At 58.2% G+C, this 22,202-nt stretch overlaps 1 protein-coding gene across 2 annotated transcripts in view; it reads left to right on the top strand.

The window, feature by feature from the left end:
- The window catches only part of SETD1B (SET domain containing 1B, histone lysine methyltransferase), a 22,962-nt gene extending 766 nt beyond the window's left edge, over positions 1 to 22,196 (top strand). The window contains exons 1-17 of one of the 2 annotated variants that reach the window (XM_046640410.1): positions 62 to 276; positions 385 to 572; positions 791 to 889; positions 1,496 to 1,766; positions 3,797 to 3,909; positions 4,880 to 6,118; positions 9,888 to 10,715; positions 11,177 to 11,438; positions 11,518 to 11,864; positions 11,952 to 12,054; positions 12,604 to 13,089; positions 14,380 to 15,639; positions 16,535 to 16,701; positions 18,468 to 18,599; positions 18,678 to 18,797; positions 18,875 to 19,012; positions 20,586 to 22,196. In XM_046640410.1, the coding sequence (XP_046496366.1) occupies positions 399 to 572; positions 791 to 889; positions 1,496 to 1,766; positions 3,797 to 3,909; positions 4,880 to 6,118; positions 9,888 to 10,715; positions 11,177 to 11,438; positions 11,518 to 11,864; positions 11,952 to 12,054; positions 12,604 to 13,089; positions 14,380 to 15,639; positions 16,535 to 16,701; positions 18,468 to 18,599; positions 18,678 to 18,797; positions 18,875 to 19,012; positions 20,586 to 20,759 (5,913 nt within the window). In that variant the 5' untranslated portion in view covers positions 62 to 276; positions 385 to 398 and the 3' untranslated portion in view covers positions 20,760 to 22,196. Of the gene's footprint in view, positions 1 to 61; positions 277 to 384; positions 573 to 790; positions 890 to 1,495; positions 1,767 to 3,796; positions 3,910 to 4,879; positions 6,119 to 9,887; positions 10,716 to 11,176; positions 11,439 to 11,517; positions 11,865 to 11,951; positions 12,055 to 12,603; positions 13,090 to 14,379; positions 15,640 to 16,534; positions 16,702 to 18,467; positions 18,600 to 18,677; positions 18,798 to 18,874; positions 19,013 to 20,585 lie in introns of those variants that run through there. The other variant, XM_046640409.1, reaches the window with a different exon arrangement.
- Positions 22,197 to 22,202: the final 6 nt, after the last annotated feature.

The following is a 22,202-nucleotide window of genomic DNA, read 5'->3' as shown; positions in this document are numbered from 1 at the left end:
CCAGGCCTGCCGCGAGCCCCGCGCCCGAGCCGGGCCGAGCGAGCGAGCGAGCGAGCGCCACGCCGGGCGGCCGGGCGGGCACCATGGGCCGGAGCCCGCGTCCTCCGGGCGCCCCGGGCACCGCCAGCCCGCACCCGGGGCCCCCGGGAGACCCTCGCAGCCGCCCCGAGACGGTGGCCGAGCGGGCGGGCGCCTAATTCTCCCGGAAGGGTTATTCTCTCGCTCCATTCTTATTTTGGGGGGAGCCAGCGAGACAGCTCCTTTTGGGGCGCGCTGGTAAGGTGGGAGGGGGTGGGGGCCGGACGATTGGGTTCTCTCGCGTGTGTGTAGAAGCGGCCGCCGCCGCCGCCGCGGCGGAGACGACAACAACTTGCTCGTTTTCAGGTTGGGTTAACGGCATGGAGAACAGTCACCCCCCCCACCACCACCACCAGCAGCCCCCGCCGCAGCCCGGCCCTTCGGGCGAGAGGAGGAACCACCATTGGAGAAGTTACAAGTTGATGATTGACCCGGCTCTGAAAAAGGGGCATCATAAACTGTACCGCTACGATGGGCAGCATTTCAGCCTGGCGGTGAGTAGCCGGCGCGCCTCCCCGCCGCCCCCACCCACCCCAGCCCTGCCCGGGGAGAGGGGTCCGAGCGGCCCGGGGACCCCCGCCCGACCACTGGGCCAACTGTCAGCCGGGGCCCCAGCCCTGGAGTTTGACAAGCGCCTGGAGAAGGGGGGTCTGCCCCTGCCCCCGGGGAGTGGGTCCAGCCCTCCCATTCCGCCCCCAATTCCTCCCCACAGATGTCCAGCAACCGCCCGGTGGATATCGTCGAAGATCCTCGGGTCGTCGGGATCTGGACCAAAAACAAGGAGCTGGAGCTGTCGGTGCCCAAATTCAAGGTAGGACCCCTCCCCCTCCCCACTCCGCGAGTTCGAAAATAACGCCAGTCCTGACCGAGCCCAGCCGGATTCTGAGTTCCCGCCGTCCGGGCCGGGGAAGTTTTGGCGGGGAGGGGGAGATGGCTGCGAGAGGGTGTCCCTTCCAAGCCTACTGTAAACACTCGGTGAAACTGTAATCAAGGCGCTGATACAGTGTCCTGCCCGCCCAGCTGGGGGCTCCGGGTTTCCACCTGGCTCCTGCCAGCCGGGGGACCCAGCCCCGGGACCCGCCCCCCTTCCCAGCCTTCTGGCTTTACGGGGACAGCTTCCTAGCCCCAGGGGTCGCCCCTGACCCGGCAGCAGGGAGAGGAGGCCAGAATGGGGGGTGGGGAAAGAGAAACTGTTTCTTTTTCCCCTTTCCTTTCGAACCCAGAGGACTTCCACGTTCCAAACGATTTAATCCTCCGCTTCCCGGGCCCGCCCGCGTGCATTTTTTTTTTTCCAAAAAAATTTTTTTTTTTAATTTTTTACCCTTCATTGTTTTCAACGGGCGGGCGAGTGGGGAAATGTTGTTTTTCCTTCGGTTTCAATGTTCTCCAAACTCCCTTCCCCCTCGTCCCCTGCCAGATCGATGAGTTCTACGTGGGCCCGGTGCCTCCGAAGCAGGTGACATTTGCCAAGCTGAATGATAACATCCGCGAAAACTTCCTGAGGGACATGTGCAAGAAGTATGGGGAGGTGGAGGAGGTGGAGATTTTGTACAACCCCAAGACCAAGAAGCACTTGGGCATTGCCAAGGTGGTCTTTGCCACGGTCAGGGGGGCCAAGGAGGCGGTTCAGCACTTGCACAGCACTTCGGTCATGGGCAATATCATCCACGTGGAGCTGGACACCAAAGGTGAGTGGAGGCCTGCTCTGGACTGCCCACTGCTGAGCAGCCGCAAGACCTGTCCCTGTGACCCCTTTCCCCCCTAGGGCCCCTCCTGCAGTGTTGGGGACCCCCTCACTCTTCCTTGTGTGCCCCCCTACAGCTGTATTTTTTCCCCCTCCTGAGGGTAGAGTCACGTGGAGCTAAATGTGTTGTCTGTTGCTAGGAGACAAGCTATAATTTACCAAATGTGCCAGTCCTTGGCCACTGCACCCCTAGGGACCACCCGGAGGCTTCCCCACTGCCGACACCCCTGTGGGCCCCTCTCTGAGCCCTGGTGGCCTGGGTTTAGACAGTCCCCAGTGTTGCCAACTGTGTTAGGGGAGGAGGCAGGGTTTGTTTATTTGTGGGGGGCTGAGGGAGAGCCAGCAAGATGCCTTTAAATACATGAAGAATAGGTCCCTCAACTAAAGAGAGAGTCCTCTAAGGACCCAGGGTGCCCCTTCTCCGTGGAACTGGGAGCCAATCTGGGCCCAGAGTGTGGTTTCATTGATACTGTTCCGATAGACCGGCTGCTCTGGGTGCTCAAGGGTTGACACTGTGTCTTCCCTCCTCTCTCTTAAAGAGACAGCACCACCTCCCATGCACCGGAATCTCACTCTGTGCTCACTCTGAGCGGCTGCTGGGAGAGTCTGGGCTAGTCAGGCTGGGGAGGCCATCCCTCCCACCCTCAGGGTCCTGGGAGGCTCCTCCTGGATGCTGGCTGGAGGGGCTCGCAGGTCTCCAGGGCATCCCTGGGGTTTGCCTATGGCCTCTCTAGGGAAGTTCCCACTGATATAGAAGAAGGTGCGGGTGCGCTGAGGACCAGCCAGCCCTGTGACTGGGCAGATGCTGTTGGGTCCAGAGCCCCTGGGGGTCCCCTGGGAGACCCTGCCTGGGAGGGCTTAGGTAGGTGGCTTCCAGGGGTTTTGTGAGCATGAGGTTTAGGGGCAACCAGGGCGCACGAAACCCAAGACAGGAAAATCTAACCCTTTCTTTTTTGTCTTTAATAATGAATACATATTGACTGAGTCTCTAAGACCTTGCTGGGGGTTGTGGAAGGACGCTGGTCCTGGGTAGGCAAGGTTATCCACAAACTCTTCAAGCCTGTCCCTAGTTCTGAGCCTCCTGAGGGCACAACCCAGGTTCCTGGCCAAGCCCCAGCCCCTTGACCCCCCTTCTCTAGTTTCTCAGTCTCTGCGGGGGGTGGGGAGGGATGGACCCTTTCAAATCTACGTATTCCTTGGGCGGCTGCCATCAGCTCTCACCAAAATTTCATTTCTGCAAAAAAAAAAGAGGGGAGCTCTCAGAGACTGCCAACTAAGTTTGTATTTCAAGAAAGAGACCGGTAAAGTGTAAAGAGTCGCTCAAGGAATGTGTCTCCTTTGCATATGTATGCAGCTGCCTCAGCGGGCTCTATAAATATCGATAATCTGGGGCCCCCTGGTCTGTAGAGGCCTCTGTCTGCTGGGGTGGAGGGTTACCAGACAGGGTGCAGTGGGCCCCGGCGAGCTGGGGAGCCTGGGCGGAGGAGGAGGCGTGTGGAGTTCACAGTAATGTCGTACCAGAGTGTGTTTTACAAACTTTGCTGGTCACCTGGCCCCAGAGAGTTAACAAGAAACTGTCGCCTGTGTCACCAGTCTCCTCTCCCCTTGGTACAGGGCCCTGGCTGTTAAATGGGAAGGTGAAGGGACAGGGAAGACCTGACTCACTCTTTGGGTGCCATGGCCAGGTGACAGGAAGGGGGTTTGTGTTGCAGGTGGCATTTCTGTATTTGGGGGAGTCCCAGCCCCACGAGGCATCAAATTCTGAATCTCAGGATCAGACAAATCATACAGTTTATTTAGCAGCTTCGTTGAACAGGTGGGACTCTTGCGTGAGGTACAAAGAGAGATGGGAAGCTGGTCAGGGTCACACAGCTTCCCCAGGTTTGGGGTCTCAGGGACCCACAAGGATGCCAACCTGCGGGGGCTGCCCCATCCTGAGCCTTGCTGAGTCCTCCCTCCCTTCCCTTTCCACAGGGGAAACCCGCATGCGGTTCTATGAACTGTTGGTCACGGGCCGATACACACCCCAGACCCTCCCAGTGGGTGAGCTGGACGCTGTCTCTCCCATCGTGAATGAGACCCTGCAGGTGGGTTTATGGCTGTCAGTCGTGTCGTTGTGTTGTTCCCCGCTGCCCCACCATCTCCAGCTTTGGACACCAGGGTCTGGGAGGGAAAGGAGCCTGGCCACACGCACCACAGGTTCCAGTATGGTCTAAAAGCCCAGACTGCCCAAGCTCTCGCCGAGCACAGGCCCCCAGCCCTGCCCCTGCACGGGCTGGGATTCCCACAAGACCCAGAGCCCCCCTGGGGCCTGCTTTCCACATTGATACTGAAACATTGCTGTGTCCAGGGTCCTGGTGTCTGATGTCCTGTGCACACCTCTACCCCTGTGCACCCCTCTAGCCCTGTCCCCAGAGAGCAGAGTTCAGGTCCCTCCTTCCACAGCAAGACAATTCCTTTCCCAACCACTGCCTCCCAGGACACTCACCTAGACCAGTCTTTCCTGGGGAGCTCTTCATCCCAGTGTCAACCCCCGCCCCCCCAGTAACTATTCCAGAGTGAAGAGTCTGCTTACTTTCGGTCAGCTGGGTTGTTTATTAGGCACTTGTACCATGTCACACTATTTAAATCCTAAGACATCAAGGCTGGGGGGACAAGGCCCTTGGCCACCCCCTCATTCCTAAAACCACAGGCAGCTATCTCCACCTGGAAAGTTTTTGATTTCTGACAGCCTGAGGCAGGAAGGAAATCCCAATTCAAACCAAGATGTCAAGGTCTTATCTTTTCTCTGCTTCAGGGATTAGGAAAAACCCTCAAGGGGTTTTTCCTCTGAGGATAACTGGCTACCCCAAGATTAGAAAAACGTTAAGACCATCAGACACTCCTCTTTAATCTCCCCCACCCCTTCCTTTCACCATACTGTAGTTCTACAGCAACCAGTTTGGCTCTGAGCTCCCCAGCAGCCAGAGTGAGAAGGGAAAACAGCCCCATTCCGCTGCATGTCTTCCCCCCAATGATCTCACATCTCTCTCTCTCTCTCTCTTTCTCTCTCTCTAGCTGTCAGATGCCCTGAAGCGCCTTAAGGATGGTGGCCTATCTGCAGGCTGTGGCTCTGGCTCATCCTCTGTCACCCCCAATAGTGGTGGGACACCCTTCTCCCAGGACACTGCTTACTCCAGCTGCCGCCTGGACACGCCCAACTCCTACGGACAGGGCACGCCACTCACCCCGCGCCTGGGTACCCCCTTCTCGCAAGACTCCAGCTACTCTAGCCGCCAGCCCACACCCTCCTACCTCTTCAGCCAGGACCCCGCAGCGACCTTCAAGGCCCGGCGCCACGAGAGCAAGTTCACGGATGCCTACAACCGCCGCCATGAGCATCATTATGTCCACAACTCTTCTGCAGTCACCGCGGTGGCAGGGGCCACAGCCGCCTTCAGGGGCTCTGTGGACCTCCCGTTTGGGGCAGTTGGCAGCAGTGGGGGCAGCGGTGGCCCTCCATTCAAGGCCCAGCCACAGGATCCAGTCACATTTGCCCACACTCCACCGCCTGCCCCAGCAGCCTCTGCTCCTGGAGTCACGTTCAAGTCGGCTTTCTCTCCATATCAGACCCCTGTGCCCCCTTTCCCCCCACCTCCTGAGGAGCCCACTGCCACAACCCCCTTTGGGGCCCGTGACAGCGGGGAGTTCCGGAGAGCACCTGCGCCCCCGCCTCTGCCCCCCACTGAGCCCCTGACCAAGGAGAAGCCAGGCACGCCTCCCGGCCCACCGCCCCCTGATGCCAACAGCATGGAGCTGGGCGGCCGGCCGACCTTCGGCTGGAGTCCTGAGCCCTGTGACAGTCCTGGCACGCCTACGCTGGAGTCGTCGCCTGCAGGGCCGGAGAAGCCCCACGACAGCCTGGACTCCCGCATCGAGATGCTGCTGAAGGAGCAGCGCACCAAGCTGCCCTTCCTTCGGGAGCAGGACTCGGACACGGAGCTGCAGATGGAGGGCAGCCCCATCTCGTCGTCCTCCTCCCAGCTCTCCCCACTGGCCACCTTTGGCACTAACTCCCAGTTGGGCTTTCGAGGGCCCACACCACCTTCCTCACGCCCCTCCAGCACCGGCCTGGAGGATATCAGCCCCACACCACTGCCTGACTCGGACGAGGATGATGAGGTTGACCTGGGCCTGGGGCTCCGGCCCCCACCGGAGCCAGGACCCCCAGACCCGACCAGTCTTCTGGGCCAGACACCTGAGGTGGCCTTGGACCTGGCTGGAGACAGGACCCCAACCTCAGAGAAGATGGATGAGGTACCACCGTGTTTGTCCACCTCTGTCTGGGATTGGTTTTATCTGTCTTGAATCTCCCTCTTTCCCCCTTTGAAACGTTATCCCCTTAGGATAACTAGCTAAGACACAGAAGCAACAGGGCTAGAGCAGGCAAAATACCGGATCAAAATTAAAAAGAGGATGCAAAAAGCACCAGGGGCTGTGATTGAGCAGCTGATTTGGCTTTGAGCTCCCTAGCAGCTATGGAGAGAAGGGAAACATGACCTAGTTCTCTTGCCCTCCTTGTTAGGTATGGGAAGTCATGACTTTTCCTAGGGATAAATTCCGACTTGAGCTTCTTTGGTAGGAGTTTGCTGAGACCCCAGAGAGTATGGGCTGCAGGTTCTGGGCCTCCTTCTCTGTTGGGTGGCTGGGGGGTGATCAAGGTCCTGATGCTCATGCAGATTTGGGGAGAGGCATTAGCCAGAGCGCTCTCCTGAGCTCGGTCAGGTCGGAGCTCTGGAGCACTGTCTCCTAGAACCTGGTGCTCTCTGAAGAGGGGGCAAACCGTAGTGGGCAGGGAGGGCACTGAAGTTTTCCTTTTCCCTCTGCCTCTGGTTCCAGGAGTGAAGGAGTTAAGGGCTAGCCCAGGGGGAGGGCCAGGGACAGAAGCCGGCAAAGTTGACCACCCTGTACCCTCTCCTCACCCCAGGATCCTCCACCTCCAGGTTGGAGTAGGGGCACTGTGTGCCACATTGCCATGGGGGGGATTAGGTCATCTTCCTTGGCTCTGCTCCTCCTCCCTCCTGGTCCAGGCACCTGCAGTGGCCCTCCTGGAGACCTGAGCTGGAACCTGTGGGCCCGGCGGGCATGAGCAGCCAGGGGCTTAGACAGAGCTCTGTGTCCTGTGGGCAGCAGGGCGGAGGGTCCCCCCTTCCCAGGCCCTTTGATCAGGCCGGTTTGGCTGCCTCAGGGAGGAACAGAGAGGAACCTGTCCTGCCCTGGAGGGGACCGCAGGTGGCTGGGGCTCCAAGGGGCCTCCAGGCCGTTCTAGGGAAGTGGTTTCTGGCACCAAGGGGACCAGGCAGGGGGAGTTGACAGGTGTGCAGAGGTAGGGGGCTCCTGGCCCTGCCATCCTCCTGTCTTCCCTCCCTCTCAGTTCCCTGGGGTTAAGGATGTTTACCATCCTGACCGACTGGCCTAGGGCTGGGAAGCCCAGAGTAGCCAGAGGGAATGGGCTCTCGCCGTGTCACTATAGGGAAGGGGAGACTGAGGCCCAGGGATCTGGGGTCGGGGATGCCCCAGGACATTAGCCCAGGGAAGCCGGGGAGTACTTCTAACTTCCAGGCTGGCCCTCGGGAGCCCCCTGCTGGCGGTCGGGAGAGCAGCACCCGGGCTCCTCGGGACCGAGCCGGGAGGGAGTCCCAGTCCCCGCTGAAGACCCCGGGAGAGCAGCGGGAGGGGGGTGGGAGACTGACGGGACGGACGGACCTTGGAGGGTGGAGAGAGAGAGTCCCATTCTTCACTGAGGCTGTTGGTGAAAAGTTCAGGCTCCCGTCCTTGAGCCTCGAGTCCTAACTCTGTCACTTACTGGTTGGGCGACCTTGGGGAAGGCACTTTCCCTGTCTGAGTCTCAGTTTCGTCGTCTGTGAAATGGGACGGTGACAGCACCTGCCTACCACCCTCACCTGCCTACCACCGTCTCGGCCTAAGGGCGGGCCGCAGGGGCCGCTCCAGGCTGGGCTGGGGGGGGGGGGGGGGCGCTTCCCGCGGCTGCTCCGGGCCTGGGCGGAGGGCGGGGCCGGGCCGGCTGGAGCCCGGGGCTCCCCGTGATTGGCTGGCCGCGCTGCGCTGCGCCCGCTCGCCCGGCTGTCAGGACTCATCTCCGGGGGCTGTCCCTGAATGTCAGGCTGAGCCTGCCAGTCCCTCCCTCAGTCTGGCGTGGGGACCCCCAAGAGGGAGAGAGAGTGGGTGTGTCCGTAGAGGGGACCTAGCAAAATCCAGCGCTTCCTGCTGCTGCCGAAGGGTTGGAGGGTCCTATTCCTCTTCGCCGCGCCCCTCTGATGCCCTTGGAGTCCTCCCTCACCTGTAAACCTGACCTCTGACCTTGCAGCCTGCACAGACCCCGCCCCCTCAGCCTTTAAAGGCTCTCCTGTCTCTTAACACCGGACAGAGGCTGTGATCCTCAGCTGCGCTCACCCTGGGCAGGGCCTGAGCTACCTCCTCGCCTCTTGTCCTGACACAAGAGCCTGGGGGTGGCCTGTCCTCCTCTCCCTACCCCTGCTCCTCTTCCCTCCACCTCCACCACGTGGACCAATGCCTCCCTCCAGTTCCAGGCCTGTGCATCCAGCTTCCCGAAGCCCCATGTCCCAAGGCAAAGGGGCCCTTGCCCATTTCAGAGCCGGGGTCATGCTTGACTCCTCCCCTGGTCACCTGGTACCACATCCCTGGATTTGGACAACAGCCCCCTTAACCCTCACTGAGCAGGTGTCCTAGGTTTTGAGTCCTGGCCCCGTTTCTGACTGGCTGTGATTTCCTGCTTTTTGAGTGTGTTTCCTCATCTGTCAGAAGGATCGGAGTGAAACCCCATCTTGTGAGGTTTTGGTGCAGATAAGAAAAGAGACATTGATGAGACATTGTATGCCTGCCACACTCAGCCCCACACTGGACCACACTAAGCGTGCAGTTATGAGACTAGATGAAAAGAGTAATTAAGGAAGAATAAAGACACATCTCCAATTTATGCACCTTTGGTACTGCTAACCCCACTTGCTCCAGTGTCACCTCCTTTGGGCCCTCTCTGCTGCAGTGAGGACAACAGGCCAACTGGGAACACAGGCTGGGGAGCCACTTTCTGGTTCAAATCCTGGCTCCATCTCTTAATGGCTGTGTAGCCTTGGACAAGTTTCTTTTCTTTTTTTTTTCCCCTGAGGAAGATTCGCCCTGAGCTCATCCATTCCAATCTTCCTCTGTTTTTGAGTATGTGGGCCACCAGCACAGCGTGGCTGCCAACAGCAGTGTAGGTCCATGCCCAGGAACCGAACTTGGGCCACTGAAGCACAGAGCACTGAACTTAACCACTAGGCCACTGGGGCTGGCCCTGGCAAATTTCTTAAGGTCTCTGTATTCCAGTTTTGTCATCCATAAAAATGGAGATAGCAGACCTACTTTGTAGAGTTGCTCTGAGGATTAGCTGAGTTAATATATGTAAAATGCTTAGAAAGGTGCCTGGCACACAGGAAGTGCTATAAGGGTGTTAACTAATAGTATTATCTTCTCTGAATACAAACTGAAACAGAATCTCTCAGATTGAGACAGCATCTCTTTCCTCCTTCATGCCGCATCTCCCTTCCCGGGTTTTCTTTTTCTCTGTGGTGGACTGTATATTTCACACCTTTATCCTGGTTGTCCTCTGCCTCTTCCCTCTAGAAGTTTAACTCCAAGAGAGCACGGATTTCATCTGTCTTGTTCACCACTGTGTCCCTAGCACCTGGAATGGTGTGCCTGCCACACAGCAGGTGCCAAGTAAATGTTTGTTGAATGAATGAATGAATCTTTATAATTACCCCACGAGGCAGGTAATATGATGCCATTATGCAAATGGAGAAACTGAGACTCAGAGAGGTTAAATGACTTGTCCAAGGCCACAGGGCTGGGAAGGGAGGGGACAAGGATCAGAATGGCAGAATCCATGTTGCTCGCTAGTCTTACAGAAAGCTTCTCCAACTTTCTGGGGCTCAGAAGGGGGCTTTGGGAGCCTGCGTGGCCTCCCAGGCTCACCCTCACCGCTCTCTCCTTGCTTTCACCACAGGGCCAGCAGTCCTCGGGTGAGGACATGGAGATCTCGGACGATGAGATGCCCTCGGCCCCCATCACCAGCGCTGACTGCCCCAAGCCCATGGTGGTGACCCCAGGGTCGGCGGCTGTGGCAGCCCCCTCTGTGCTGGCTCCGACCCTGCCACTGCCCCCACCCCCTGGCTTCCCACCACTGCCTCCACCCCCGCCACCGCCCCCACCGCAGCCTGGTTTCCCCATGCCCCCACCTCTGCCCCCACCACCGCCCCCACCACCCCCAGCCCACCCAGCCGTGACAGTGCCCCCACCACCCTTGCCAGCACCACCACCTGGTGTCCCACCCCCGCCCATCCTGCCGCCGCTGCCGCCTTTCCCGCCGGGGCTGTTTCCCGTGATGCAGGTGGACATGAGCCACGTGTTGGGTGGCCAGTGGGGCGGCATGCCCATGTCCTTCCAGATGCAGACACAGATGCTGAGCCGTCTGATGACAGGCCAGGGTGCCTGCCCCTATCCTCCCTTCATGGCTGCTGCGGCCGCCGCTGCCTCGGCTGGGCTGCAGTTTGTCAACCTGCCGCCTTACCGGGGCCCCTTCTCCCTGAGCAACACTGGCCCAGGCCGCGGGCAGCCCTGGCCACCCCTGCCCAAGTTTGACCCATCAGTGCCGCCACCAGGCTATGTGCCACGCCAGGAGGACCCACACAAGGCCACTGTGGATGGCGTCCTGCTCGTGGTGCTCAAAGAACTCAAGGCCATCATGAAGCGTGACCTGAACCGCAAGATGGTGGAGGTGGTGGCCTTCCGGGCCTTCGACGAGTGGTGGGATAAGAAGGAACGGATGGCCAAGGTGGGTGGGTGGACGCGGGCACCCTGGGTGGTGGGTGGGTGTGAGGCAGGAACCCAGCTGGGCACCCCTTCTACTCCCAAGGCACTTCTGCCACCCACACCCCCAAAATAGGATAGTGTAATATTATTTTGTGAAACTTGTGTTTCGATGATACGAATGTATCTACAATGTTTCTTCTGGATTCCGATTTCTGAAGGGCCAAAGCCACTGTTCTGATGTAGGTAGCTGTAGTGGCCCACTTTGCAGGTGAGGAAATTGAGGGTCAGTGAGGCAGAGTGGAGTACTGGGGCCATCCACTGGAGTGGTGGGCACAAAGTGTGGCCAGGTACACAGAAAGGAAGTGCCCAGTACCGTGCAACTGTCACTATCAGCAGAAGGCAGGCTGCTCAGGGAGAGTCACCCCACAAGGTCACAGCAGCCCTGTAACCATGGTGACGCTCCCCTCCTCTCTCGCACCCCAGGCCTCACTGACCCCTGTGAAGTCCGGCGAGCACAAGGATGAGGACAGGCCGAAGCCCAAGGACCGCATCGCCTCGTGCCTGCTGGAGTCATGGGGCAAGGGCGAGGGCCTGGGCTACGAGGGCCTGGGCCTGGGCATTGGGCTGCGCGGGGCCATCCGGCTGCCCTCCTTCAAGGTCAAGAGGAAGGAGCCACCAGACACAGCGTCGTCTGGCGACCAGAAGCGGCTGCGGCCCTCCACCTCTGTGGATGAGGAAGATGAAGGTTTGTGTGCCCACCCCTTCCTCCATGTCTTCTCCTTCCATGTTCCTCCTGCCCAGCTCTGACACCCTGCCTCCCATAGAATCCGAGCGTGAGCGGGACCGGGATATGGCAGACGCCCCCTGTGAGCTCGCCAAGCGAGACCCCAAGGGTGTGGGCGTGCGGCGGCGGCCGGCCCGGCCACTGGAGCTGGACAGTGGAGGGGAGGAGGACGAGAAGGAGTCATTGTCAGTGTCCTCTTCTTCATCGGCATCCTCATCCTCGGGATCCTCGACCACCTCACCCTCGTCCTCAGCCTCTGACAAAGAGGAGCGGGAAAGCACCGAGGAGGAAGAGGAGGGGGAGGAGGAGGAGGAGGAGGAGGAGGAGGAGGAGGAAGGCCCCAGGAGCCAGGTCTCCTCCTCCTCGACCTCATCCACATCAGATAAGGTACCATTCAGGCTGAGGAGGCCTGGGGTGCTGGGCCAGGTGAGGGGGCCCAGGCCCTTCACCCAGCCTCCCCATCCCTCCCCCCAGGATGACGACGACGAAGACAGTGATGACCGGGATGAGTCTGAGAATGACGAAGACACAGCCCTGTCAGGGGCGAGTGAGAAGGAAGAAGGGGACTCGGACGGAGGTGAGTGGGGCAGGCTGTGCACCTGGCCCGGCCCAGAGTCCCTCTGCAGAGGGCAGAGTCGGAACAATAGTTAGCAATACATTTGGGGCAAAATTTCTTGCCTTTGAAATGTGAACTCATTAACACACACGTGACATGCTGTATAATTCCTTTTATATGAAATGCCCAGAACAGCTCAATCCATAGAGACAGGAAGCAGATTAGTGGTTGCTTGGGGCAAGGGATGGGGGTAGAGTGGTGATAGCTAAAGGGGATGGGTTTCTTCTTGAACTGATGAAAATATTTTGGAGCTAAATAGAGGTAGTGGTTGTACACATTGTGAGTGTACTAAATACCATTGATTGTTTACTGTAAATGGTCAGTTTAATGTTATGTGGATTTCACCTCAATTTAAAAACATGACGAGTAGTTAGCACACACATGCACACATTCCCCGACTTATCCGAGGGCCATATTCAGCCCAGGTGCCACCAGTTTGAGACCTTTGGTAAAGCATCTGGCTGGGGCACAGCAGATAACGAGAGGGCTCCTGCCTGTGTCCCCACCCAGAGGAGACAGTGAGCATCGCCACCTCTAAGGCTGAAGCTGGGTCCTCCAGCGAGAGCTCCGAGTCCTCTGAGTTCGAATCAAGCTCTGAGTCCTCGTCATCCTCAGAGGATGAAGAAGAGGTGGAAGCAGAGGAAGAGGAGGAAGAGGAGGAGGAGGAGGAGGAAGAGGAGGCAGCTGCAGATGAGAGCATGGCTCCCACTGCACCTGACGAGGACTTTGAGGAGGACGTGGCCATGGGGGCGCCCGCCATGGAGTCCTTGGGCACGGAAGAGGAGGTGGACATTGAGGCTGAGGACAAAGCCCCCGAGGAGCAGACCCCCATGCTGGAGGAGCCCTCCTTGCCTGTGGGTGTCGAGGAGCTGGCGAGCTGCAAGGAGCCCCCTGAGGAGCCGCACCTGAACCAGGAGGCGCCCAGGCTGCTGTCTCCAGAGCCCCCTGTTGGAGAGGTGGAGACCCGGCCCCTGCCATCCCCAGGGCCCTCTCCAGGTAACACCTGCAGCCCATGTGAGGGTCGTGGGGAGGGAGGCGGGAATGAGGGCCTCCGTCAGAATGAGCCTAGGCTCCTTTGGGTAAATCACCTAACCTTCCTAAGCTTCAGTTTCCTCATCTGTCAGATGGGGTCAGTGGACAGCACCCCCCTCATGAGGCCGTGAGGGAGGGCAGGGTAAGGTGACACAATGTGCGAGCACTGAACCTGGCCCGTGTTGATGGTGTCCACTGCCGGTACCACTCCTCTCTGCCAGTGTTTCCCCACTAGTTCAGTTCTTGGACCATCAGTCCCACAAGATGCTCCCCAAAAGGGGGGTGGGTGTGTGCAGTCGTTTTAGTGATGAGCCCCGGGGGAGCTGGGCCAGGCGAGAGGGGCTGCGGACACTGCACCCTCCACCGTCTCAGTGGAGCTGCACAGAGCACCTAAAAGGCTCTGACAGCGCTGGCCAGGAGAACTTCCTGTGGTGATGGAAGCATTCTCTCTCTGCCCTGTCCAACACCATAGCCACTAGACACACTGTGGCTATGAGCACTTGAAATGTGGCAAGTGCTACTGAGGAGCTGAATTAGTAATGCTAGTTAACTTCAACTAATTTAAACTTACATAGCCGCATGTGCTTACTCCATACCTCTAATAAGACCGTCAGGAAAGAAACCTGTTGTATTTTGTTTAATTGCGTCATTTGGCTGCTGAACAACAGGTCTTTGAATATTGTCACAAGTATTTATCACGCCTCTGTCGTGGCCCCAGTTCTCTTGTTCTGGGCACTGACAGTTGGGCCAAACAGACAAGTGTCTGCCCTCGGAGAGCTTGCATTCCAGGGGGTAGGGTGACAGGACAGCAGATAGGTTAGAATATGTGTTATAGGACAATGGAGATAAAGGCCAAGAGAAAACCTTAAAGCCTCTGCCAAGTCCTGCAGGAAGGAGACCTGTTGAATTTTATTTGATCACAGACCCCATCTTCTTGGTCTATGGGGCGTTCCCTGTTCACAGGAACTCCCTTCTAAAGACCCAGTGTCAAAAGCTAGCAATCATATCTCCTGCATCTTTGATTTATTCCACCAACATTTACCAAGCACCTACTGTGTGCCTGACACTGGCCTAGGCGCTGTCCTTGAGTGGTTTAGCTAGAGGGGGACAGTCCCCATACTCACAGAACCCCAGGGGACTCAGAGGGCTATGAGTCGGTCGGGTGTCAAGCGCACAGTAGGGCAGCATAAACAGAGCACTGAACAATGTTAGAATCCAGTAATAACGGCCTGGTTTTCGCCCACCTCTATGCAGAGGACAAGCTGGAAGTGGAGCCCGAGCCCCCTGCACTGCTCTCCTTACCCCTGCAGCCACCATTGCCGCCCCCTCGACCACCCCGGCCGCCTAGCCCACCACCGGAGCCCGAGACCCCGGACGCCCCACAGCCCCCTGTCCCTCTGGAACCTCCCCCAGAGGACCAGCCCCCACGTACTCCAGGCCTCTGTGGCAGCCTGGCCAAGTCGCAGAGCACAGAGACGGTGCCGGCCACGCCAAGCGGGGAACCCCCACTGTCAGGGGGTAGCAGCGGCCTGTCACTGAGCTCCCCACAGGTGCCTGGCAGCCCCTTCTCCTACCCAGCCCAGTCCCCCAGCCTGAGCAGCGGGGGCCTCCCAAGGACACCTGGCCGGGACTTCAGCTTCACGCCCACCTTCCCCGAGCCCGGTGGGCCCATCCTCCTGCCCGTCTGCCCACTCCCCGCTGGCCGGCGCGATGAGCGGGCTGGCCCCCTGGCCTCCCCGGTGCTCCTGGAGACCGGCCTGCCGCTGCCTCTGCCCCTGCCCCTGCCCCTGCCCCTGGCATTGCCGGTCCCGGTCCTGCGGGCCCAGACTCGGGCCCCCACCCAGCTGCCACCCTTGCTGCCTGCCCCGCTGGCCCCCTGCCCACCCCCCATCAAGAGGAAGCCGGGCCGGCCCCGGCGATCCCCACCGGCTGTGCTCTCCTTGGATGGGCCCTTGGTCCGGCCACCAGGAGGGGCCGCCCTCGGCAGGGACCTTCTGCTCCTGCCAGGGCAGCCGCAGACCCCTGTCTTCCCTAGCACCCGAGACCCCCGGGCTGTGACCCTGGACTTCCGGAACGCGGGGATCCCGGCCCCCCCACCACCCCTGCCCCCCCAGCCTCCCCCACCCCCACCTCCACCACCTGTTGAGCCCACCAAGCTGCCCTTTAAGGAGCTAGAGAACCAGTGGCCCTCTGAGGCCATCCCTCCGGGTCCCCGTGGGCGCGATGAAGTCACTGAGGAGTTCATGGAACTGGCCAAGATGCGGGGACCCTGGCGCCGGCCGCCTAAGAAGCGCCACGAGGACCTGGTAGGCTCAGCCTCGCCGGAGCTCTCGCCACCACAACCCCTCTTCCGGCCCCGCTCTGAGTTTGAGGAGATGACCATCCTGTATGACATCTGGAACGGTGGCATCGACGAGGAGGACATCCGCTTCCTGTGTGTCACCTACGAGCGGCTGCTGCAGCAGGACAACGGCATGGACTGGCTCAATGACACGCTCTGGGTCTACCATCCCTATATCCTGCCAGGCGGGGCAGGGGTCCACACCTCCTAGGATGCAGGAGCCCTCACCCACCTCTTGGGCCCCATCTCCCACAGTAGCGTGAGTCACTGTCACCTATGGAGCAATGTCTGTGGGCCGGCGCTCTGCCAGGCTCCATACAGGATCATCACACGCACTTTGCACACACCCTCTATGCCAGGCCCATCTCGCCCCCAGAATTAGCAGGTCTTAGGGCCGAACGTAGCAATGTGACTGTACAGCATGTCGGTAGCAGAGGCTGACTGAGGGCTCACACTTCCTGGCCCCCCAGTCGCCTAATTTAATCTTCACAACAGCCCGGTGAGGTAGGGACTAGTATTACTCCCATTTTACATGTAAAGAAACTGAGTCTCAGAGAGGTTAAATGACCTGCCCAAAGTCACACAGCTATGAAATAGCAGAGCTGAGATTTGAACTCAGGCAAAGCTGGCTCCAGGATCTGGGCTCTTAGCCATGATGCTGCCCTGATGGTTATTACCACAAGCCTGTGAGTTTGGAGCTGTCATTATCCCTTTGGTACCAAACTAATTTACTGAGCACCTACTCTGTGTCAGAAACTCTGCTAAGCAGCCTGAGCAGATGTAATCAGAGAGGCATCATTATTACTCCAATTTGCAGATGAGGAAACTGAGGCAAAAAGTGGATAAGAAACACACCCAGGGCCTTGCATCTAGGTGCCCCTGACAGAGTTCTGACCATCAGCAGAGTCGGCCAGTGGGCAGCTGCATGCAGGCGGCGTAGGTGTGGGTGGTGGGGCTTGGCATCCTTACCCTCTGGGAGATTGGTCTGAGGGTGGAGAGGCCAGGACTGGTGGATGGGTCTCCAGAAGGATCTCCCAAATGTCCGTGTGGCCCTTGACCCACACCCACCCACCAGCCTCTCTTCAGCTAAGAAAAAGAAACGAGACGATGGCATCCGCGAGCACGTGACCGGCTGCGCCCGCAGCGAGGGTTTCTACACCATCGACAAGAAGGACAAGCTCAGATACCTCAACAGCAGCCGTGCCAGCACCGACGAGCCCCCTGCAGACACCCAGGTACTGCCATCAGGTGCCCAGACCCCGGAGCCTCCCTGGCTGAGTAGTGAGTGGGCGCCTCCTGGGGGGGGTACCAGGCACTGTGAGGGGCTTTGGAGCCAGAGGGGCCGGCACATGGAGGGTGTTACTCACCTGGGTGCTCGGGGTGAGGGTGGGCAGTGGAGAGCCTCCAAAGGGTTTTAATTGAGCACGTGAGCAGGGTTGAGTTGCATCTGCAGAAGGTTCATTCGTTCCTTTTTAAATTCAGCAAATGTCTATTGAGCACCTGCTGTGTTCCCAGCCTGTCCTGGGGCTGCAGCCGCAAACAAGGCAAATCCTTTCTTCATGGAAATTATGTTTTAGTGGGAGACTGGAAATAAGGGAATAGACAAACACAGAATTCAGGTGGAGAGCAAGCTATGGAGAACACAGCAGAGGAGGTTAGGAATTGGTAAGTCAGAAGGGGTCAGAGAAGGGGACGTCTGAGCCAGACTTGAATAAAGTAAAGAAGCAAGCCATGTGGATAACTGGGAGAGACTACGGAGAAGTAGAAAAAGTCTTCAACAAAAAATTAAAACAGGAGGGGGGCTCACTAACTCCAGTAGGTCACACACAGAACAACATGTGCAAAGGCCCTGAGGCAGGGAAGGGCTCAGTGGCGTGAAAAAGCAAAGGCTAGTCACAGCCAGAGAGAGAGAGAGAAGAGGTCCTCAGGGCCCCAGAGGCTGTGGTTTGTATTCTGTGTGTGACGGCAAGCCACAGGAGGGTTTTGAGAGGGGGTGACAGTGATGCGGTTCAGGCTGTGGTTTCCAAAGCTCACATTGGCTGCTGTGTAGACCGTTGACTGCAGGGGTCCAGAGGGAAGGCTCTGACACAGTCGCTACAGTTTCCAGTGCAGGGGTGCAGATAGGTTGGACTTAGGTGGCCATGAGGACAAAAATGGGTGCGTTTGGAAGAATATCAGAAATATTAGAATATTAGGAAGTCTAATGGACAGGACTGGGCTGAATTGGGTACAGGAGACAAGGGAATTGGGGATGCCACTGGGTCTGGCCTTGGCGACTGGGTAGCTGGACCAGTGCTGAGGTGGGAAGGAAGGTGGCACCTTCACTTTGGGACAGCTTGAGTTTTGGGGTTTGGACCATCCAGGCAGTGAGGTCTGGCAGACTGGTAGATCTATGGGTACACTATAGAACTTGGGAGGGGCACTTCCGGGCCAGGGACCTGAATTTAGGCATCATGAGGATAGAAATGTTAATCAAAGGCCACAGCAGGGACAAGCGCACGCAGGGAGAGCATCTGGGGAGGAGGGAAGCGCCAGGCGTTCATGGCTGGGGCAGAGGGCGATGGAGCCCGAGAGAGGGAAGAGATGCTCCATGTCCAGGAAGGAGCCGTGATTTTGAATGTCCGGCGAAGTCAGAGAGGGTCAAGGTAGACAGACACCACCATCTTCTGTCCAAGAAGCAGAGATGCTTCCAAATCTTCCAGCTGAGATGGAGAAAGACGGCAAGAGTGTGAAGGGAAAGCTGTGTCGTCTTCAAGACTGGAGGGACCTGAGCACGTTCAGATTCTGATGGGAAGGACCAAGCTAGAGGAGAAGTGACAGTTAGGGACAAGAGAGGCACAGATCCGGCCAGAGCAAGAAAGCTGGGAAGTTAGGGCGACAGAGACCCAGAGTTAGGTTGGGGGCGCCAAGGATGTGATGGGGACATGGGTACTGTAGTGAGTGGACCAGCTCCCGCGGGCAGCGCCCCCTTCCTCTGATGTGTCACCGCCATCCTCGGCAGGGCATGAGCATCCCGGCGCAGCCTCACGCCTCCACTCGGGCGGGCTCAGAGCGGCGTTCGGAGCAGCGCCGCCTGTTGTCCTCCTTCACTGGCAGCTGTGACAGTGACCTGCTCAAGTTCAACCAGCTCAAGGTGAGGCCAGGCCCCACCCGGGGTGGCAGCGGGACCTGAGATCAGGGCTCTCACCCCTCATCTCCTTCTCTCCCCCAGTTCCGCAAGAAGAAGCTCAAATTCTGCAAGAGCCACATTCACGACTGGGGCCTGTTCGCCATGGAGCCCATCGCAGCTGACGAGATGGTCATCGAGTATGTGGGCCAGAACATCCGCCAGGTAGGTGCTGTGTGGCAGGACGGGCATCAGGGCAGGGACGGGTGGCCCGGCCCAGACTGAGGGCTTTTCCTGGCCAGGTGATCGCCGACATGCGGGAGAAACGTTATGAGGATGAGGGCATTGGTAGCAGCTACATGTTCCGGGTGGACCACGACACCATCATTGACGCCACCAAGTGCGGCAACTTCGCGCGCTTCATTAACCACAGCTGCAACGTGAGTGACCGGCAAGGGGCGGCCACTGCCCCTGCCATTGTGCCAGGAGGACCTAGGAGCTCCTGGCACAGGAACCAGTGTGGCCTCCTTCCTAAGCTCAGGGTCGACCGAGGGTGGTAGGGAGTGAGGGTGGGTTGTGAGGCTTTGTACAAGGAGCCCTTCTCTGAGCTTCAGTTTTCTCATCTGTAAAATGGGCATCATGAGATTCAAGGTGCTCAGAAGTGGTCTGTTCAGTTAACGGTTACAGAGTTCCTTCTCTGCGCTGGGCTTTTCTATGCCCCAGTTGTTTGGGCTCAGCCCTCAGAGAGCTTACGTCCTAGGGCAGTGCTGTCCAGTAGAACTTTCTGCACTAGTGGCAATGCTCTGTGTCTGTGCGGTCCACTATGTAGTACTAGTCACATGTGGGGCTGAGCCCCTGCAATGTGGCCAGTGCACCTAAGGAACTGAGTTTTTAATTTCAATTAACTTAAATAGTCACATGTGGCTAGTGGTGACTGTGGTGGACAGGGCAGGGTTGCAGGGGGTGGTGGGCATTGATGACAAGGTGGTTCTCACGCTGAAGACAGACACAAGGATCTTCAAACAGGAGGCAGGCTAGTTCCAGGACGAGTACCCCCAACCCTGGGTTCGAGTCTTGGATTGCTACTTACTGAGCAACCGTAGGCTTGTACTTCATGTCTCAGTGCCCCAGTTTCCTAGTCTGTAAAACAGGGATGACAACAGTCCTCCTTGTAGATTGTTGGGAGGACCAGGTGGGTCACTGCCTATGGGCCCTTTGAGTGTATTGACAGCAGGTGCTTAGTACGCGCCAGCTTGCATAATTGTGACTTGATCATCCCCGGGGCCCGTAGGGGCTATGCTATGAGATCTGAGGGATAAGGGGAATCACCCAGGCGAAGCAGTGAGTGGGGCAAGCGTTCTGTTCAAAGGCCCTGGGGCAGGGAGCGAGAACACCTGTTTGAGGGACAGCAAGGGGGGCAGTGGGGATGGAGTAGGGGGTAACAGGGCACAGTGAGAGGATGGGGTGGCCAGGTCACTCAGCCCTGTAGGTAGAGCAGAGAAGTTTCTCTAAAAGCCAAGGCAGGCCACTGGAAGGTTTCGAGCCAAGGGCATACAGGAGCTGCTGTCCCTTTGGGAAGATTCCCCTGGCTGCTGGGTCAGGCATAGATTGTTTCAGAGGACAGAGAGGCAGTGGGAGCTGCTGTAGTCCAGGAGAGCAATGAGGGGGTGCCTGACCGTCTCCAGAGCTCAGAAGTGGGGCCTGGGCTAGAAATATAAACTTGGGAGTCACTGGCAGGATGAATGGAAATCGAAGCCTAGGAAGTAATTAGTGATTAGGACCATCATCATCATCCTTATTTAATATCAGGCAAGAGGTCCTTGCACCCAGAGGGGAACCGAGGCCTCGAGCAGGTGGCCAGTGGGCAAGGGGGTCACGCAGCAAGTAAGTCAGGCCTTGAGCTTGGGGCTCAGTTGAGTTTTGGGGGACACGGTGTGGGAGGGCCTGGGTGGGGTCTCAGGTGGGGTCCCAGGTGGGTCATGTGCTCACCCTCCCCTCCCGCCTCGCCCACAGCCCAACTGCTACGCCAAGGTGATCACAGTGGAGTCACAGAAGAAGATCGTTATCTACTCGAAGCAGCACATCAACGTCAATGAGGAGATCACCTACGACTACAAGTTCCCCATCGAGGACGTCAAGATCCCCTGCCTGTGCGGCTCTGAGAACTGCCGGGGGACCCTCAACTAGGCCCGGTGCCCAGCAGAAGGATGTCAGCTGCCACCCCGGGGCTCCCGAGCGTGGACCCCACGGCCCCGGGGCCTGGCCCCACCTCCCACCCCCATTTCAGGTGCTGTCCTCTACCCAGTGGCCATGTCAGGGCCTGGCGCCCCCAACACTACCCCCAGGACCCCCGCAGCTCCAGCCCCTCGAGGGGAAAGGGCTCCTCTGTCTCTCTCGTTTTTAAAAAAAGCTCCTTTCAGGATTTTTCTTTAGTTCCAACATAAACGTCTCTCTGCCTCTGTGTCTCTCTCCCTGGCTCTCCCCCTTTCTCCACCTCTGTCCGTCTGTCTGTCTGTCTCTTCTCTAGCCTTTTCATCAGCCTCTTCCCATGAATGCTGCTACGTTGTTTTGTCTCCTCTTTAGTTTCTTCCTTGTCATAAGAGAAGACATTTTAACCGTTGAAATGTGAAGGCAGAATCAGAGAGCGGGGACCCCCAGCGGGGGCTGCAGAGGCCTCGGGTCAATGGCGAGTGGGCCCACGTGCCGGAACCCCAGCCAGGGCGCTGGGCCTGGTGCTGCAGCGAGGAGCGGGGCCTGGCCGGGCGGCTTTGACCTCAGAACACTACGCAAAGCCCCCCTCTCTGCTGGCAGCCTCAGCGAGGAGAGGACCCCCCTTGCCTGACCCCTACCTGTTCCTTCCCCAGCAGCCTTGGGGGCACCATTTCCCGGAGCAGACCCTGGTAGAGCCAAGCTGGTCCCAGGCAGGAATGTTCCCTCCGGGCTCTCCCTGCCACCCCACACCCCGCCAGCCCCCAAATCTTGGGTTCAGTGTTTACTTTCTCATTCGAATGCCAGCAACGAGGGAGCCTCCTGGAGGCCCCAGTGCAGGCGAAGGGCGCTGGGAAGGGTTGTCTACTCTCTCCTGCCCTCACCTTCACCGGGCGGAGGACGGCCTCCCAGGGCCAGCGGGGCCCCCAGTCCCGCCACTACGGGTGTCTGACCTGATGCGTGTGGCATTTTTTGTTTATAAGCTTCACCCACCCGCTCGCCCCCAGCCCACACCCCAGCTCACCCTGCCAGCAGCCTCCTCACCCCAAGAAGTCAAGAGCATATTTATTTTCAGAATGAGATTATTTCTCCCAGAGAAAGGAAAATCTTGGAAAAGATTTTAAAACTCAGATCTAAGTTTCACAGGTTTTTTTTTTTTTCAGTCCTTTTTACCCCCCTCCCATCATGCTCTTCAGGGTGTATCTCCATGAATTTTTTTTCTTGTGCGTGTATAAAATCAAAACGAAGGGAAAAAATAGGTTTTTGAAGTTCAGAACCAACTTCTGTATATAGGCTGCCATAACGGACTTTTTCTCGGGAACATTGTTTCTTGTAGAAACATGTGGGAAGACTTTTTTGCTCATTTCTTTGTACTTCCAGAACACCTACACACACACACACACACACACACACACACACACA

Source organism: Equus quagga, chromosome 15 (genome assembly GCF_021613505.1).
Source record: "Equus quagga isolate Etosha38 chromosome 15, UCLA_HA_Equagga_1.0, whole genome shotgun sequence".
Lineage (NCBI taxonomy): Eukaryota > Metazoa > Chordata > Mammalia > Perissodactyla > Equidae > Equus > Equus quagga.
This window is presented reverse-complemented; position numbering and strand designations above follow the sequence as displayed.